Here is an 18,733-nt window from a genome sequence, read left to right on the forward strand (position 1 = left end):
CCGAAGCGCCCCAGACGCTTTGGTGTGATGTGGAGGGTGACGGTGGAGAGGCGGAGAGCAACGGCTCTGGAGATCAGTCGGCCTTGTGGAGATTAAGCTTCACGAAGAACGGGTTGAACAGCGGGATCAACGACTTCAAGCCTAGACTTTGTCCCTCAGGGTGTTTGTTTTGGATTTGACCTGTTTGCATTGTTTATTGAAGCCTTGGCTAGAGCTACACCTAGCATTAGAACGATAGCTCAAATTGTATGGAAAGGACTCTTGCTTTTCCTATATGCTATTCACTACCGAAACCATAAACCCATATTGGAAAGCCACTAGCCCTTGCTTCTGATGCGATTTGCCTTTATTACCCGCGTGTCATGTGTGGGCTCGGTCGATAAGAAAAGTCTAGCGATGTTCTATCGGGATTCTTTCTACTTAAAGCCGTTATATGCCGTTGCAGATCCAACAGAGGGTTGGAATTGTGTTCCATGAATGGCAGACCCGTGCCTGCATGTTGACTAGCTCAAGTTGCTAGATTGAGCCGCAAAGCGTTCAATAAGACAACCGGCAAGCGTCGGCGTGGAAGATGATCGCGTGTAAGTCAGCAAGAGGTGAAGTGTATTGCGGGGAGAAGAAGTCCGGTTTTCTAGACCTTTTGGGCTCAATGGGCGGTCAAAAGTACTAGGGCTTGATTTAGTTGTATAAATGTGTAATTATGAGTCTTTGGTGTTTCTATTTGTTAGTATCAATCATGGGTTCTGTTTATGTGGGTTGAGCTACGCGATAGTTGAGCGAACTATTCACACACATACACGTAGACATTGGATGGTTCGATTTACATGCCAGAATGAATATCAATGTAGAAGCGAAGGTTTCAATAACCAAGTCTCCTATGATTAATACATGAATGCTAAAAATACCCGCAACAACCCGTCAACGTTGAAACTCGGCAACGAGTCCGAATGGCCGGCCGATCTCGGCGCCCCGGGGAGTCAATATGATAGAATTAAGAGTTCCATATCAGTTTTCGACCATAATCAACATCGCTAACGTACCGAGAAGAGGGTCTAACATAGCGGAGGATACCCTTAGTTACGCCAACCCACTCTAAACTAAGGGATTTGCTTCGCTTCGGGGTTTACTGCCGCTCGTTTCGTTATCGCTTTCTTTTATCCCACCCCTAGCTTTTTCCCCCCCGTCTCAAGCTTAAGTGACTACCTCTTACCGTTCCCCGTTTTATAGTTAGTTTGTTTCCTTTCTATCTTTCTCCGTCATACTATTTTCTTTTTTTCTGTTCCAATTCTTAACGACGACTTGAAAAGATAAGGGCAAGAAAGGACTACCAAGGGAAAACAATGTCAAAATCAAACATCATGAAAGACTCAGATGCGCCAGCGTTGGCTTTGGCCGGGGCAACTACAACCGAGCAGATCACCACCAAAAACACATGGAACACCAAGAACCTAGCACCACGACTCGGCGCTGATTTCCTCTCTGCTGCGAGCGCTGCCTCTATGGTTGCGCCTCTGATTGCCATTATTGACCGGTAAGTACATAATTATTCCTCTTGTTTGCGCATGACCCCGAGACAAGACAAGACGAGGAAAAATCATGGCCGACTTCGCCAAGAATCTTCACGGACAAAAAAAGCTGACATCATGACAAACAGCTCCATCATGGAAAACGCTTCAGGCGCAAACACTCTCATCAACTCGGTCAAATCCTCTCTCCGAACTCTCATCACACGCCCTCACACTCTGCTCTTCTCAAAACCCACCGCGCTCATCTTCTGCCTGTACGGCGGCACATATCTTACCGCTAACGCCGTCGACACATCCTTCTCGACCGTCAACAACAGACCCGCCTCGAGCGTGACGGCTGGAACGACAAAATTCGCTGCCTCGAGCGCCGCCAACATCGGTGTCTGCATCTACAAAGACCAGGTCTTTGTGCGCATGTTTGGACCCCCCGGAGTAGTCCCCCGACCTGTACCTGTGGCTTCGTACGGACTCTTTGCGCTGCGCGATTGCATGACCATCTTTGCCTCGTTCAACGTCCCGCCTCTACTAGGCCCAATTCTGGACGAGAAGTTCTCTGCCGAGATGAAGAAGAGAGTGTCTGGGCTCTACGCGGCGCAGTTCATGGCGCCAGCCATGGTGCAATTCATTTCTACACCAATGCATTTGTTTGGTCTTGATCTCTACAACCGTCAAGCGACTGGTCCTGGAGGCGCAGTGGTGTCATTACGAGACCGACTAGATCTTGTGCGCCGCAACTGGTTCATCAGCTCCATTGCGCGAATCTGTCGAATTGTTCCTGCGTTTGGTGTTGGCGGTGTCGTCAACATGAAAGTACGCAAGAACCTCATGACCAAGCTGGAGTAAGAAGCGTCCGTTCTTAGCCGCTGACATCACACACACATACACATTCCTCTTCTTGGTACCCCAAAGGATGAGCATGACCTCATATTTCCGGTTCTGGTTCTGGTTCCTGTTCCTGGCGTTTTACAGTTACGCAGCTGCGTAATAAAATGGTTGCATTTTTTTGGTTTGGTCTTGTAACGGCTCATGGCAATTGGGGGATTTAATGTTGCATTTCATGGTTTTCAAAGGATGGCGAAACGTACAAAGAGCATACGACGACGATCTGCTTGCTACCCACGATAGACTTTTAGATAGAACATAGACAGGCTGGGTGTGTAAAGAGTCCAGACTGATACGATTGACTCATGCATAAAAAAACAATTCAAGCACAAAGAATGCACTCACTGCGGATATCATGTTACTGAAACTGAAATACAACATGTCAAGTAGTGTATTTGACGTTGTTTACTCAGTTTCTCACATCATTTCAAGGGAAAGGCCAATTGAATTGTTATTTTCATTCATCTCGCATATGCATGCGCTCATCATGCTTTCCACCTCCACCTTCACGTCCGCACTCGAAGTGCTCATATCCTGCTCCTCGCATGTCGTGCGAGACAGGCCACCCGCCATCTTGTCAACCCACGAGCATGGCTCGTCAAGCTTGTTTATACGGCTCATCGGGGTTACCGTCCTGGCGCAAATCTTCTGGCCATCCTCATCTCTGGTGTGCTGCAGCAGAGCACAATCACGTTTGCTTGCCCTTGCTCCCTATCCCAACCACCCTCCACAGGCCTAGTCACCTTCGGTGAGGAACTAAAGAAATAAAAAAAATAAGAAAAGTACTGAGTTCAGTCATGTGATATCAAAACGGCACTCAAAGGCCGGGCACCTGCCACAAGGCAGAATGTCAACGAAGGTACGCAAAAGGGTTGAAAGCAGCAAAAAGGGGGGCACTGCAGGCCCAACGAAAGACAACGAACGTCTGGTACACTGAACGTAAAAGGTTATGAGTCGTTCAGCTAATAAAATGGTATCAAAGAAGCATCAAGTTCCTCGCCGACGTGTCGTCATAAATCCGCAAAGAGTACAGGCAAAACAAAAATGAAAAGGGAAAAATGTAGGCGTGTCGTCCGTTGGGGACTCATGAGAAATTGTAGATCCGTTCTTGAAGAGAAAAACGCACGTTATCAAGGTTTCAGGCTCTGTACGGTACAGCGTGGTTGTTGGAGGGCGAGAATATACAGCGAGTCCAGATGTTGCCCTTATTGGTGGGGTTTTGACTCTCTACTTGGATCCGGGTATTGAAGGAATGCAACCAAGCTGAAACATCATCGTCGTCAGCGAGGTTCGGCACTTATACCGCCTCCACGTAGAGAAGCAGCTTCTCGTTTCGCTGAAGAGCGAAATCCAGATCGTTGTCGCTTATCATGCTAGGCTTGTCTCCAGTAGGCTCATCCTTGTAGAAGAGTTGTATCTCCTCGTTGGCTGGAATCTTCAAGCGATCGCAGATCTTGTCGTATAGTGCCTGGAACGAAATATCCGTCGGTACTCGAATGGCAATGAGATCACCGTTGAAATACATCTTGATCTTCATTGCGGATGGTGGTTGTGATGGAGCTTGCATACCCCCGCCCAACGAGGCTTGTGAAGGTTGCGATAACGACGATGCCTGTGTTTGCATGTCAGGGTGCGATGGTGCCAAGCCATATCCGCTACCATTTAAGTTGTTTTGAGATCCACCAGCGGGAGATTCCATAGATGAGAGTTGAGAGCCTTGCGATAGACGATATTCATTTTCGTTGTCGTTGGGATCGATCTCGTAGTCTCCTTCGCGGGGCGCGAAGAACTGTCGCACCAGGTTACATCTTGAAATGTATGGGGGTTGGTTGAGCATGTTCTTAACATAGGCGTCCAAATTATGCAGTCGACCCTCGGTGATGGCATCTGTCACGTAGTTGACCGGGCCAGGCATGTATGGCAGAGTGCGCTTCTGTGTCCCCGTATTGCCAGCCTCGGCCGGAAACTCGGTGAGCAGGGCAATCTGGAAATCATAAAAGTCCTCATAGTAGCGAGACAGCTCCCATTGTCGTCCGTCTTCAAGCACGGCTTCGATCACGAACCAGTACTTGTCCTCGGCAAAACAGTATCGTGGTATCCGTGCTTCGAGAGGAGCATGGAGAGGAGCAGCAGGTTTTTGCACCTGGCTTTGATGAGGTTGCGGTTGCTGAGAAGTTCGGGGCTGGCTTGCGTATCCTGGCTGCTGCATTGATGTCAGTTTTTCCCTTGGCTAATATTGCCTTGTTGGGACGCGACTTACCGTTCCGTTCTGTGAAGGTTGTCGGGAGTGCTGTTGTTGTTGTTGTTGTTGAATGCTCATGCGTTCCATCCCTTGCTCAATACCTTGTCCAGGTTGTCCGGGACCGCCTCCTTCAAACTTGCCCAGTGTGATGCTGCTATTCTTGTATTCGGCGGCCATCTTCTTCCATTCCTCCACTTTGGGCACACCGGCACGCTTGATTGCATCTCCTGGATTCTGAATCGCCTTATCGCTTGCCATATCACGAATTTCGACGAACGAAACAGGAATCAATCCAGGGCCGCCCAGTCGGCCGATGGGCTTGGCGACAAACCATTCGGGGTTCGATTGTGCAATAACAATGATGGCTTCGCCAGCTTTTGCCTCCAACTCGTCCGCTCTTTCCGCAGCAAAGTCGTACATGACGATTCCGTAAACCATGGCACCTGTCTTTCCGACTGACTTGGAATTTCGTTGGTGGCCTTGGGGCGCAGAGTTTGTGGTAGGTGACATGACTGCTGGTGCAGGATGCATTGCTGGCGACTCGCTGTATCCGGAATCGTGGTCGGGGTTCTTAGGCGGGGAGGGGGGTTGGCCTCCGTCGGACTGTGCACTATCTCGCTCGGTTCGGCCAAGGGCCTGGAAGAAGGTTACAGGCACGAGACCTCGGGCGTCAGGAAGAGCTGGGTTGCATGCTTCGTACCAGTCGTCATCGTTTTCGCGACCGATAACGTGGAAAAAATCGCCTCTCGAAAAGCTGAGTTCTTGGCTGGAACGGGCCTCGTAATCGTAAAGGGCTCGAATAACCTAGAGATTGAATTGGGCATCAGTATTGGAGCTCTAGGGTTAATGTGAGGTTTGCCGTGGGACCATGGCGGCGCCCAATGTGGCAAACCGGTTCGAGGATTATTGAGGCTTGTGATTTGCGTGGGAGTGGGAGGCCACCAACCTTCTTGGGAGGAACAATGGCGACAGCTGATTTGGGAGTGACTGGTCCTTTGTCCTTATCACCTTTGATCGAACGTCGAAGAGCCTGCACGAAGCGCATTACTGTTAGCTTTTTATGGCTCAAGTATTGGAGAGCGCCAGCAAAGGTGACGCGAATAACAAGTAACAACGAGGAGGGCGCCTTTTCACGATTGCAGTCGAATGCGGCGGGGGAGGGGGGCAACCGCAGGCAGTGAGAAAGAGATGCGAATAGCGCCTTGTGAGGCGAGGCACAAGAAGATGAAATCCAAGCACGACATCTGTATCGAGAGGCATGGGCGACCGAAAAGGGCAGTGACGAACCTTCATTTTTGTGTAACCGAATGCCTCCTGGGCAGTTGCAAGTTGGGAAGCTGTGAATCTCTCAAAGGTGGAGGTTGTAAAAAAAGGACCAAGAATCGCAAGAACGACCTGAGTAAGGTAGAGATGAACTGGACCCGATGGGAGCACGGCGGCGGGCTGGGCTACCTTATTTCGATCCAAGCCGATATTGGTGTAAGGCAAGGTACAGGATTACAGGTACCTAACCGCTAAGCCGGGCACGGGCAGCGCGTGCAGTGCGGCGGTTGTAGTGGAGTGGGGGGGTAAGAAGGACCCTCAAGACGAGGTACCTTACAGTGAATGCCTGGCTCAGGTCACACTGCACATAAAATTAAAAAATGGGTGGAGCGAGTCCTCGCAACGTGAGTTGGTCGGGCTGCGAGTGTACGCCAGGGGGGACGGAATACGGAGGCAGGTAGTATGTACCTAGCCTGACCTGCGGTGGGTTGGCGATATCACTCACAGTAACTCGCTGTGCTGTGTTGTGATGATGTGCTGCGCTGTGCTTCACTCGCTCAGGTGGGCCGAAGCGTTGTGGAAGCGATTGTGTAATGGTTGACAAAGTCGATAAATGTTTGCGTCGAGAATTAATAGATTGTAGAGAGGCAAAGATCTGATTCAGTGGTGGTTAAAGGGAGGAGACGAGTTTTCTTTCTTGGTTATTTTGCTTGCTTGCTTCTTTTGCTTCGCAACAACCTGATGACTTGGGTTTGGTCAAATTGTAAAAAACTGTGACTGATCGGATTTCGAAACTTGGATTTCAGTGAATCTGTGACGCGAAATAGCACAAGGATTTGATGAAATAACAAAAGACCTCGTGTCTCGATTTTCTTTTGGCACGTATTCGACAATGCGAAGGATTATCTGTACATTCGAATAATAGTAGAACAAAAGGTTGAAAGATGAATACTACCTCAGGTACGAGGTGGGGTGATTCAGTAATAATAGATGGAGGGGTCGTAGCGACAAACTTGGCATCTGCCAGAGATGCGGGCCCTGTAAGTGGGAATGGTAGTGATTAAGGAGGATACGGTAAAGATTATTGTATCTGATACAGAAATCAAAAAGCGAAAAAGACGAACAAGAGAAGAAAAGACTGGAGGGTATAGGAGTCGCAATTTGAATATGGTCATGAATTTAAAAGACAGCATGATTGAGGTTATGAATGGATCTATCTGGTTGGTGGCCAGTTAGTCTAGCTTAGTTTTAGTTCCCAACCCATCATGGTTTCGAGCTTTGACAACTTGCTTCAAGGCCTACCTACAGCAACGGTCTGTGTTAGACTACCTACGGTAAGTGCAGCTGATGATACTCAAATCACAAGAACCAGACTTGATTAGGTATCCGTTCTCCCCTCGCTATGACATTATTCAAAGATTTTGGAAAACGCCAAGACCTGCATCGCTTCCCTTCAGCTCTTCACCACTAAAAACATCAATTCAACCCTTGTCGCCTTTAGCCAACTTCAATCTGCCAATTACACTACACCATTCGGCGCTTCGAGACGATTACACTGAGCAGCGTGCTGCAAGAGGGCACAAGATCTACCACACATATGCAGTATTCATCCAGCACTGCCCACAATACCACATCTACAGGCGGGCAGCATACAGACCTCCCGCTTGCAGAACCAATCCCTATCGTATCCTACCCCTCTTACATACAAAGAGCAAAAGAACAAAAGTGCCCTCCCTTGATTAACGCCTGACCAGGTCGACGGCTCGACTCGAATCGACTCGACTCAACTCGGGCCAACCGCCTGTCTCGTCTCACTCTCGTTCGCTCATCCCCGGGTCATGGGTGTGGTCAAATTAGCAAGGGGATCATGGTGGATTCGTCATATCCGGGTGCAGCAGCCTAGGGTCCCTCCATCTCATCTTTTCCACCAAAGTACGTGACGCTAATGACTTAATAAATCAAACTCGAGAAATTCCCGGACATTTGATCAGAGACTAGAAGAAACGGGGAACTCGTCGCGTGGCAGGAATGGGTTCAGCATGCAGGGGGACCACGCATCGATCGCACCGCATTAATTGCTACTGTGACTGGCCGTACCAAGGACTAACTAGCTTCTAGAAATCATCATGATGGAGACGGCCGAAAAGAGTGTGATTTTTATTATGCAGCATCTCGTTCTCTTCTTCCCTGTCCCGCTGTTGATGTCATATCTTCTCGGCGGCATATGTGTTCGGCATAATGACAGGGCTTGGTTTTTGACTCAACTCAATACACATTGCATAAAGAAACAACCATCTGATGCCGGATGTTGGTGGTCCAGATCTCTTGGGTTTATGCAAACGACAGCCGCGCGCTCATCTCTTCAGCTGATAAATCCTTATGAGATGGCCTCAGTTTCGCAACACTCATCATGCTGGGTCAAGATCAAAGTGCTAAAGAAGCAATATTGTGTTCCTGGGTCGGTACAATACACTCGTTGTTGTTCAGGCCGCCAGCATTATGGATTAAATGCTGCCACTTAATTATGCTAACAAGCATTCACCCATCATATCTTCCACGATTCTGCACACACGACATATTAGTCTTCGCATATCTTAATCCCAAGGACCCTATCCCTGTCTGGTTTCAGTCCATAATCTACCGGAAGCGTCCCCCGCCATTGTCCGTCCATGTTGGCGCCGTTTTGTCTACGGATAGATCCCACTGCACTGGGACATAATTGAGAGTGTCAATCTCCCATTCGCTTCGACCAAGAAACGGTCTTGCTGAACTTGCTATTTGTCGCCCTCCTCACATTAACACAACCAATAAACAGTCTACCTCATTAAGTGTAAAAAGATATTTAGTAAAGTAACACACTATTACATATAATACTAATCTGGCAAGTTATTTATTTCCTTCAAGTTAGGAAAAGAAGGATATTAATCTCTAATTGCAGAGTACAACTATACCGAGTTATAAAAATTGCAAAAAGTGAGAACACCACTAAACCCCTCGTCTCCCCGGAAATCCGAGGGCATGGAGGTGCTGTGCGTAAGCAGTTACTACTGTCTATCCTTATCTCCCGAGCACTTGGGGCAGGGCACTACCAAGGCCCCGTACTCATAGAGTTAAGTAATTTCAAGTCTGTACTCAAGACAGGTATCGGCAGCCAAGACCTATGTCATCTCGATTGAGAGAGGTCATGCTAATCCGATGGTGGTCGATGGCGATTCGCGAACGAATCGCCCCGGGGTGGTCGGTTGCACACGAAGCGCAAAGGTTCTGTATTTTCAACTATAGGGTTTATCAACAATAGAGGTACCGGAGTACCTAAGCGGTAGTTATGGCTGGGATTCGAACAGGAAGCGCAAGGCTTCGATCTTTGACCGCAAATGCGTCAGACGATCTCGGTTCACCACTGCACTAGCTGGCCTAGTAGCGTTCTCGTTGAAGGACTATTTTATTATGTCTTATATACCTGCACAATTTGCAATGCGCCATGTAAAAAACATCTAAAAACAAATAGGTCATCGCTATTTTATGAGAATTGTACTTCTAGTTACAAAATTTCGCCTCATATGTTAAAGACAATTGTTTTACTGGTTTCCTATAATTGATGCCTAAAGCTATATCGTAGAGGCGAGTGCCAAGTGCTATACAGTACTATTAAAACTCACATTACCTTTAACCAGAGCGGCATTAGCTCGGATGATTGAGACTGAGCGTCACTGACGCAGCTAGCAAAAGAATGCATGAAGTGATTCAGGTACAGTTGACGTTTGGAAATAATATCAATTGCTGGTTACCTGAAAACTACCGACCAGAAACTCCGTATAACTCCCTAGCATTACAACTACTTTCGTACCTGTTGAGGCGGGTGTACAAAGACCTGGCTCAACGGACAACGGCTGCCAAAGCTCAGCAAAGCCTTCAATCCACTGGCCTCAACAAGACAAGAAAGAGCAAGCTAGTCAAATGTTACTACCCGGCTGCATCACAAACAAATCTGTTGTATCTAGAGTCCATCCCATCCATCCAATTTTGTAATGCGCCGTACATCAAACGTGTCGCCTCAGTTGTTAGGCTGGGTGCTGGTATCGAGGCTATGGTTAATGTGTGAATCGCGAGGTATAGCGGCACAGATGGCCTATGATCATGCTGTACCCAGGTTGGTGCAGAGTATAATGGCACGAAATACCGGTGCCACCTAAGCAGAAACAGGGTATAAAACGCCGAGGTCGTGTCTACATGAATGACATATCACCAGAGTGAAAGCATAATCATGTTTTGTCGATGAGCATAACGACAGAAAAGTCTCAATAGATGAGACGTTGAAGGAAGTCGCAATGAGAAAGAAATGAAAATGAAAAAGAAACGCCAAGATGCGAGCAAGGCTTAGATCTGGCCCTTGATATCAACTTTTTGGAATGCTGTGCTACGCGCAGCCTCGAAGAGAGGACCAGCTTTGCCAGTCAGGAACGCAATGTAGTCTGTTCGGTCTTCCAACAAGTGTTGACCTTGATGATCGATGACAAACTGGGCCGCATCAGCATCAGACTCGAAGCCGAGTTCTTCAGTGATGAAGCGAAGCTTGACATCCGGCTTGTATCTAGAAACCAGTTAGCAAACAGTTCGTCAAAATATCGTAGATAGAAGAACTTACGCTTTGCAAATATTGCACAATGCAGCAAGCCGTTCTCGAACGACAAACATGTCCATCAGATAGGCGCCCATGTTAGGGGTATCCAAGTAGAGCTGGAAGAACCTGTGATAGTTTCCCAGCGCCAAAGATGATCGCACATTCAGTGCATGCTTGATCGCCTTCTCCTCCTTTTCTGCTGTGGTTAGATCTGCCAAAGTGTCGTTCAGGCCAGTTCGGTTGGCGGTGTGAATAAAATATAGAATGCGATACGCCTTGAATTCAATGGGGTTGCCCTTCAGGCCCATCCCGTACAACGATCGTAGTTGGGTCTGGCACTGATTATACTCACCAATATCCCCCTTTTCTAAGGCAATGCGCGCATGTATTTCATAAACAGAAACAGTAAAGTCGTTCTTGATATGTTGCACAGTCAAATCTTGTCTCATAGACTTGAACTGGTCACAAATGTACGAATAGTTGCTCTCCCGCTTCCACTTCTTCTTCAGAAGATCTAGTGTCTGACGCAAAATACTTTCAGGTCGGACTTTAGATGGAACTGGAGGCGCGGTGAGACGAAGGTACTTCTTCTCCAGTACCTCACATGTGCCGACGATTGGTCCAGATGAAGGCGGGGGTGGACTGGGTGATCGGAGTGATTTGTATTCGTTTTCGAAGCGGCGTTTGCGTTTGTTGGCTTCCTTCTGGAACTTACTTGATTTAGGTAGGGGCTCGTCCATAGAAGCACGCTTTTCGGGGGAAGAAAATGAAATACGGTCTTCGAGCGAAGATCGCGAGTTAGTACGCCACGGCGGTTGGGAGTTGTCATTACTGGCAAAATCGGTAGATTTCCTCTTCTTGGAGTTGAGGGGCACTTGGAAACTTTGCTTGGTACTTGCGTCACGTTCAGCTTTCACCAAGGCCTGGGGAAGAGGCATGCTGTCCCAGTCGAGCGTGTATAGCGTGCCGTTTGCCTTTGCAGTACCGATGGTGTCCTTAAGCTTAGCCTCGATTTCCGCACGAGGCACGGTCGGTTCGTCGTATTGGGGGAGGAAAGATCGTTGAACATAGCTCCGGACAGATTCAGGCCAGTCTACTTTAGACTTGGCCTGCTCTGGCGTAGCAGTTACACCATTCACGGGCGAAGCAGAAGACATTTGGGGTTGCACAGGGGGTGGTGGAGGTGCGTATCCGGCATAAGGAGGAGGCGGCGCTCCGTACTGATTGAACCCTTGACGGACGGCAACGGGGATGAAGGCAGGATCTGCGTTTGGTGTCAGGCTTGTCGAGACAGAAAACTGGTTTGCGGGCGAGTGAGATGATGACTTACTCGTCGGATAGGCGTAAGATGCCGGTACGGTTTGCTGGGTCACGCTCGGCGCTTGCTGCGCTGACCAAGTTGGCATCATTGCGTCGAAAATGCTAGCGGTGCGAGGGGTTAGTTTTACACTGAAAGAGTTGGGGAGAAAATGATGATGCGTGATGTAACGTCAAAATGGCGAAGCAAGATGAGCGTTGGAGATGGTTGAATTACGGTTACGTGTGGAGGGTTCTTTGAGGGTATTTTCTCGTGGTCGAGTCAAGGCGGTGGCGGTAAGGTCTCTGCTCATTCCCGGAGAAACTGTGATCCGGTGACACGCCCGAGTTTGGTCTCAGTCTTGAAGCTTATCACATAGTGGGGCCTGCGACCCCGGAGAGGCCAGTCAAGTCTCGCGTGCCTTGGAAGACATCACTCGACATCCAAACACTTCGCCTTTTGGATTAGTGAATCGGCTCAGAATTTGGAGCAAACATAAGAAATCTATTCTCTGTTTCTTTGTTCATTTCTTGTTTGCGTGGGATTCATTGGCTTCTTCTTTGTATCCTAGTGCCTGTTTGCTGCAAGCCATCTTCTACTTGCATCATCATTTATCCATTCATCAACGACCATTCCAGTCCTACCTGAATTCCTCTCACTTACTCTGACCTCCATGACGGATGTTTCTGAAACATATCGACCTAACTACCGCACTACGGCCCTCTTATCTCCCTGATGAGGTGCTTCTCTTTGTCCAGGACAACGTTGGCTTGTATGAGGGGTAAGTTGCTTGTTGCCGGGACGTCTTGAGGCTTGAGTTGACAAAATTGCAGCAAGTTCAAGCTTCCCAATCAGCAGAATGGGCAGGTTTACTTGACTTCACATCGAGTATGTTACGTTGACAAGCAAGAGCCCCGCAAACACTCTGTGGCGTTGGACCTGAAAGATGTAGAGCGCCATGAGTTCTATGCTGGATTTCTCAAGTCATCAGCCAAGGTGACTCTGATACCAAAGCCACCTAAACGATCATCATATCACAGTCGCGCTATATCCAATGTGTCAAGCTCACAAAGGAACGCTTCTGGATCCCCTGGGCATTCTGAATCTGGGTATCGAGCTCCCCCCGAGCCTCCTGTAACGAGTGCGACCTGGGTCTGCACAATATGCAGTTTCTCAAACCCAGTCCCTTCGAACTTTGACCCAACCTCTGCTAACGCACATACGCCCCTTCCTCCATGTTTAGCTTGTGGCATCAAGCCGTCTTTAGCCCATGTTCTGAAAGCTGCGATTTCCGGTGCGAGTAATCGTCCAGCAGCCTCAACAGCTATTGATTCACCGCTTCCGTTACGACCAGCGCAGTCTGGCCCTCGGCCTTTGTCCGAAAACTTGGATCAATTACCTGCACCAAGTTTTACTGATGCCTCCAATGGTTCGAAGTCATCTGCTTCATTTCAATGTCCTCGGTGCACTTTCTCAAATCATCCTTCCTTGATGACATGCGAGATGTGCGGTGGCCCTCTGATATCCAACAACGTTCCATCCCCTATTCAGCAAAGCTCAGCCTCCGAAACAGTCAGAACTGATTCTCCGGGGCCTGTCCTCGATCCGAGTAAGATCAACAAAAACGGGAGCGATGCCCCTGAAAGTGTAAAGATCTCTTTCCGGAGGGGAGGCGAGAAGATATTCTATGAAAGACTGAAAGGTTCCATGACACAGCGCAAATGGCTACTTCGAGATGCCCCTCCGGCCCCAAACAGTCGGGCTACAGATGAAGGAGCAAGCGATGCAACCAATGGTGGTTCAGGGGGGCGAACGAAGGGCGTCGGTATTGCTGGACTGGAGCAGCTGGGCCTGAACATGCGCAAAAACAACGAGTTGCTCATTGGGAGTGCCTTTGAGGATCTGGAGGCTCTTATGTCATCTGCTAAGGAGGTAATTGCCCTTGCAGAACGGTTTGCGCGGCAGACGAACAATGCGCAGGGCAACGCATCAGCCGAGGAGAATGCCATCCTCGCGGAGTCAGCAAGCCAACTTGGCCTTGTCACGACCAAGGACATTGTCGGTGGCGGCAGCTCCGAGTCACTCTATTTATCAGAACTAGCCAGAAACTTGGCCGAGTTCCTGACAGATGACTCGAGAGGCGTGCTTAAGAAAGCGGGCGGTATCATCACGCTTGTTGACTTATGGGCCATGTTCAACAGAGCTCGAGGTGGTGTTGAACTCGTCAGTCCGGCAGATTTCGAGAAGGCTGCAAGACTTTGGAGCAAGCTCAAGCTGCCTGTCCGCCTGCGCACCTTCCGCAGTGGCGTCATGGTTGTTCAGAGCCGCGAGCGCACCGACGGAACCACTGTAAGAGCCATACTTGCATGGCTGAAGGATCTTCACGAGTTCCCGCCGGATCGCGATGTGCCCTGGGACTGGCAGGAGTTTGGCCGTGGAGTCACTGCTCAGGAAGCCGCTGAGCGCTTCGGATGGAGTCTCGGTGTTGCAGAGGAGGAACTTCTGATGGCCGAGGAGCGAGGAGAGTTGTGTCGTGAGGAGGGACTAGAGGGGCTTAAGTTCTGGGTGAACTATATCAACCTAGGTGAACACAAGAAGCACAGAACACAAGCCCAAAAGGACAGTGACGAAGTCATGAAGGCATTGAAAGCAAGCGGCCTCTTATAGACAAATGGTGGTTATATATGGTAGACTTTTCTGGGCGTTTCACCAGGGCTTGAAATAATGCAATTCGTGCAGTTCATGAAGTGGCATACGCTCAGCATTAAGTTGTGTGTTTATGTATATATATACATATTCGCTTGAAGCCACAATCGTCTACCTAAAACTCCAACTCCTTTGTAAATGACTGTCAACAGAAACCAGAAACGCCCCCTTGATGCCCAAACGGCCACCAATCACACAACAACATGAGTAGACATGTGCTCAATTGCTTCTTTTATAGTACGTAGCATGCGCTGGTTGACACAAAAGGGGCACCTCAAGGGCCGTTCATCTCGAGCGACAGGCGTATCCGATGCTATCGGAGTGAGCGTGAGATCAGCACCCAAGTCATGGGCTGGAGTGGCCGTGAAGCGCTGAACAGAAGAGGCACGCGCGGTAGGAGTAGTCATGATGCTGTTTTGTTGGAGCCCGACTCGTTCCGCACGCTCACGCTCTTCGCGCACAGCCGCGGCCTGCTCTTCAGCGGCCTGCTCTTCCTGCTGAAGCTGGCGCAAGGCATTCTGCAAAACAACTTCAGGGTCGTCATCGGCGTAGATGGGTTGATCTGGTTGAGGCGGAGGGATTGCAGGAGAGTCGTGCGTCATCATGGGAGGCGGCTGGGGCAGAGAGGGCGGCTGTGGTTGTTGGGGGCCTGTTAATCTACGAACCACTTCATCACGCACCAATGCACACATGCCGAGGCTGGGTTCGATGCCAACAACGCGCAAGACTTCTTCTCTGATTGCCCCTGGGCTTGTATCTGGAGCGAGATTCATGAATCGGGGAATGCAATCGGCCAGATAGCCAATATCTTCGGCTGGATTCACTCCGCCATCCCCATGACGCCGTTGTCTTCGTATCAAAAGCCCATACCGTTTCTTGAAACGGTGAATCCATCCCGGGGAAAATTCGGGAGGGTTTTCATCTTTGTATCTTGGTAGCTGGTTGAAGATGGTCTTTGCTTTATCTCCCAACTCCTCATTAGTAGGCTGGCGCCCAGAGGCCTGAACTTGCTGGAACCAGATGAGGACGAGCTTTTCTACATCAGGCCAGTTTCCGTACCGCAGACGAGAACCAGATAACTGAGGGTTGTCACTATCAAGTCGCGAGTATTTTGGCGACAGCGAGTGCGACACGGTGGATTGGCTTATTTGCTGGCCGTACTGCGAGTAGAACCACTCAATACAGGCTTTATGCGAAGGACGGATAGGCTGACTGTTAGCCCAGCGCCGCAAAGCCCTACGTTGATCGAGGGTCAGGGAATGCCTCTCTTTTGGTGACGCGCCGGCATGATCGCCAATTTGGTCAACGGCCGACAAGTCGTGGCCTACCTGGTCGACAGCATCAACAGGAGAGAGGTCTGGGGCGGGAGCAGCAACAAGGGCCGGGTCAGTGGTAGCAGCCGACATGCCCAGGACGGCTATCTCCTTGAGGTGTGGATTCTCGATTTTGGGGGATATTGGGGATGGAGAGGCTATCGTTGTATCCGAAGGACGTGCGCTTCGCGGGAGGTGGAATGTTTCGATTAAGGAGATAGGTGATGACTGTTTGGCGAGAGAATGTGGATGGCGGGGGAGGAGTTGCATGTCACGTGAATGATCCAGTGAATAGGTAGCAGGGTAGGTGTCAAAAGGGTGGATTGATGGGCCAACAACATTGCATGGAAGGAACAGGCGTTGCAGAAGTCTAATTCGAAGAGTTATCAATTAGATCAAATTATAAAGCGGTGTCCTTGCTTTTGTTTACTTCCGTTGCATCAATTTTGCACACCTTGTAATCGCAGAATTGGCCAAGAGTGATATGGACAAACCCTCGATATATGCCTCCTCGATAACGTACTAGACTGAATCGCTAGTCCTCGTTGTTTCCGGCAACTTTGATAGAAGCATGGATATTAACCAGGGTTACAGATGGACATGCCAGGATACAGACATGGGTTTTTCTACCTTTGGCGAAATTTTTGCATGTTACATAATTGTCATAAAATCCCAAGAGGGAGAGGGGGGAACAGGTTGCATATCATTTTATCACACAGCCAGACAGTCACTGCTTGTAGTGCAGAACCAGCTCCAGGTTTAATAGTCCACTTGATCGTTCTATCATCTATATTGTAACCGTGCTCAACGTATGTACACTTATATATGAGCTGATTTTTCTTTAGCTCAAGAGCTCGGATGTTTGTTAATAAAAAGCTCAGCCAGCTGCTGAAGTCTTCAAGGTGGATAAGGATAAAAGATGGGATGGAAGACATGTTCCGGGCCGGTCTTGCACTGACCTAGCTCTTTGCGCATGGAGAAATTGCACATGGAGATGAAGAAGAAGCTCTGGTATCCCCGGTCTGTTAACTCCTTACCATGACTAAAACCTCAAACTATCGTGAAGTCTCGTTTGAACTATCCCCAGAAGGCTCGCCAGGATCTCATGAGCAAACTAAATATACTGATTACATGACTAGCGGCTGCAGAGATGCCCGTCAACTTCCTTTTCAGGAGTACCCGGCTCTAGCTTGAACCATGCCGCCACTTGGCAAAGTTCTCGAACGTGTACAAGCGATACGCTAGCTTTGTCGTCCTGCATGGCGATCTGCCGACAGGCTAGATAACTAACATGTTCTTTACCAACTGACTTTGTGATATTTCTGCTCCTTTTAAAACCGTTGGAATCGCCTTTTTCTCGTTGTTACACCAGACGTTGAAACGGCGACTTTGTACCCCTTTCGTGACACTGCTCTCCTTGTCGCCACCATCACTTACATACAACAAACATATCGTATCTGCCCAGTCTGGTTCCAGAACGAAGAATAATCATACAATATGGCAATGACCAGCGCTTTAGGGGACCAGGACGGTTCGCACTATAGGGCACCGGGAACTGCCAGATCTTCAACAGCAGCCTCCACAACTTCCAGCTCCACCAGAATCGCTCTCTTCAACTCCCTCACACCATCAAGCACCGCTCTCGTTAGCGAGTGCGCAGATACGCCATACCGTCCACTACCGAGATCGTTGAAGATATCATGGCAGTGGAATAAGCTACGAACATTCTTTCTCGGCACTGAAGCCAGCTCAAAGATGTTTGCCGTAACAGAACACTCTGGACTTTTTGGCCGTACTTCCGGGGCGCCTTGCTTACTCCTGCACAACGGCCCTACCGGAAAGGACCCGATATTAGCAGCAGCTGGCGAGACTTTGCGAGACGGTCTGTCTGATCCAGGTGTTCTGGAAAGCATTATCAATGTCTCTGCGGCGCCCGGGACGGACAACGATACTAGAGTCGCTACCGAGATTGTCCAGGCACTATACGATGATATTGAACAATGTGTTGTATTTCGATGGGCAATCGAATCAAAACCAGAAGAGGCAGGACAAGACGGCATTTTCACAAGAGAAGAGTTTGAATGGACGATGACACCAGTACAAGCGGCAACAGACGCCAAATACTGCCATGAATTCAAGCTCTACCGGGTTGGGGATATGAAGGTACCAAACGAGTACCTGGCTATGGCTTCATGGAAAGAAGCAGCATGGAAAACCTGCAAGATTGATTTCTCGGATAATGGAGTTCATAAAAACTTTGGAGACCGGTGGTCTCTCATGGTTATTATGTCTGCATTGCGGATGTGGCAGCTTGGTCGATCAGGACAGGCATCACTAGAGTATGTGTCAAATTGATACTCCTACTCGGTTTTTCTTGTGTAATCTAGCGTTTACTTTTTTTAATAGAACCGACACCAGCGTGCAATATAAGTAATAGACAATGCACATTCAGACTTGCTTCCAGTTGCCGGTCAGTATTCGTTTTCGGGGGTTTAATATGACATTATTACATTGTCGAACCCGCCCGTTGGAAAGAGATGATTGGCATATGTACGAAATCCTGAGCAGTCGAAGAAAAGGTCACCCTATGCTTCCTGGCGTACTGCGCACCACATGATGGCCCAGGGTACTGACAAGTGGGATGCGGCCCTGTCTCCAGCGCCCAGATGTGCAACATGAATACGTAGCTACCATTATTGATGGATATGTAGGAGAGACTACTCATCGTTCACATACCAATTATTCTTGATTAGTGGCTCGCCATTTTTCTTTCTCACGAAGTTTCGCTGAAGGCCGAGCTGGCCTGTGAAGCAAGGAGTCAATGGGCAAACTATAGTCACAACTCAATAATAGCGTAGCCCTTGGCTTCGAATTGCATTGAAC

At 48.9% G+C, this 18,733-nt stretch overlaps 7 protein-coding genes across 7 annotated transcripts, besides 4 other annotated features; 4 read left to right on the forward strand and 3 right to left on the reverse strand.

Annotated features, from left to right (window-relative positions):
• Positions 1-1,340: 1,340 nt before the first annotated feature.
• Positions 1,341-2,369, forward strand: FPSE_07233 (uncharacterized protein; the record flags this gene model as incomplete). The annotated part of the gene is made up of 2 exons (XM_009260351.1): positions 1,341-1,531; positions 1,655-2,369. The coding sequence occupies 2 exons, from the start codon at positions 1,341-1,343 to the stop codon at positions 2,367-2,369; spliced, it is 906 nt and encodes a 301-aa protein (XP_009258626.1).
• A 1,336-nt stretch (positions 2,370-3,705) lies between these two features.
• FPSE_07232 (uncharacterized protein) lies at positions 3,706-5,695 on the reverse strand (the record flags this gene model as incomplete). Its single annotated transcript, XM_009260350.1, has 3 exons — positions 3,706-4,611; positions 4,669-5,454; positions 5,597-5,695. 3 exons carry the CDS (start codon positions 5,693-5,695, stop codon positions 3,706-3,708), a joined length of 1,791 nt encoding a protein of 596 aa, XP_009258625.1.
• Positions 4,697-4,719: a microsatellite.
• Positions 5,696-6,426: 731 nt separating the features above from the next.
• Positions 6,427-6,462: a microsatellite.
• Positions 6,463-7,178: 716 nt separating this feature from the next.
• FPSE_07231 (uncharacterized protein) lies at positions 7,179-7,472 on the forward strand (the record flags this gene model as incomplete). Its single annotated transcript, XM_009260349.1, has 2 exons — positions 7,179-7,247; positions 7,332-7,472. The coding sequence occupies 2 exons, from the start codon at positions 7,179-7,181 to the stop codon at positions 7,470-7,472; spliced, it is 210 nt and encodes a 69-aa protein (XP_009258624.1).
• A 200-nt stretch (positions 7,473-7,672) lies between these two features.
• Positions 7,673-7,704: a microsatellite.
• A 2,586-nt stretch (positions 7,705-10,290) lies between these two features.
• FPSE_07230 (uncharacterized protein) lies at positions 10,291-11,943 on the reverse strand (the record flags this gene model as incomplete). Its single annotated transcript, XM_009260348.1, has 2 exons — positions 10,291-10,504; positions 10,559-11,943. 2 exons carry the CDS (start codon positions 11,941-11,943, stop codon positions 10,291-10,293), a joined length of 1,599 nt encoding a protein of 532 aa, XP_009258623.1.
• Positions 11,944-12,511: 568 nt separating this feature from the next.
• FPSE_07229 (uncharacterized protein) lies at positions 12,512-14,498 on the forward strand (the record flags this gene model as incomplete). The annotated part of the gene is made up of 2 exons (XM_009260347.1): positions 12,512-12,612; positions 12,665-14,498. The coding sequence occupies 2 exons, from the start codon at positions 12,512-12,514 to the stop codon at positions 14,496-14,498; spliced, it is 1,935 nt and encodes a 644-aa protein (XP_009258622.1).
• A 230-nt stretch (positions 14,499-14,728) lies between these two features.
• FPSE_07228 (uncharacterized protein) lies at positions 14,729-15,943 on the reverse strand (the record flags this gene model as incomplete). Its single annotated transcript, XM_009260346.1, has 1 exon — positions 14,729-15,943. The coding sequence occupies one exon, from the start codon at positions 15,941-15,943 to the stop codon at positions 14,729-14,731; it is 1,215 nt and encodes a 404-aa protein (XP_009258621.1).
• Positions 15,666-15,817: a mobile genetic element.
• Positions 15,944-17,347: 1,404 nt separating the features above from the next.
• On the forward strand, positions 17,348-18,205 carry FPSE_07227 (uncharacterized protein; the record flags this gene model as incomplete). The annotated part of the gene is made up of 1 exon (XM_009260345.1): positions 17,348-18,205. The coding sequence occupies one exon, from the start codon at positions 17,348-17,350 to the stop codon at positions 18,203-18,205; it is 858 nt and encodes a 285-aa protein (XP_009258620.1).
• Between the last annotated feature and the right edge of the window lie 528 nt (positions 18,206-18,733).

This window comes from Fusarium pseudograminearum, chromosome 3 (assembly GCF_000303195.2).
Source record: "Fusarium pseudograminearum CS3096 chromosome 3, whole genome shotgun sequence".
Lineage (NCBI taxonomy): Eukaryota > Fungi > Ascomycota > Sordariomycetes > Hypocreales > Nectriaceae > Fusarium > Fusarium pseudograminearum.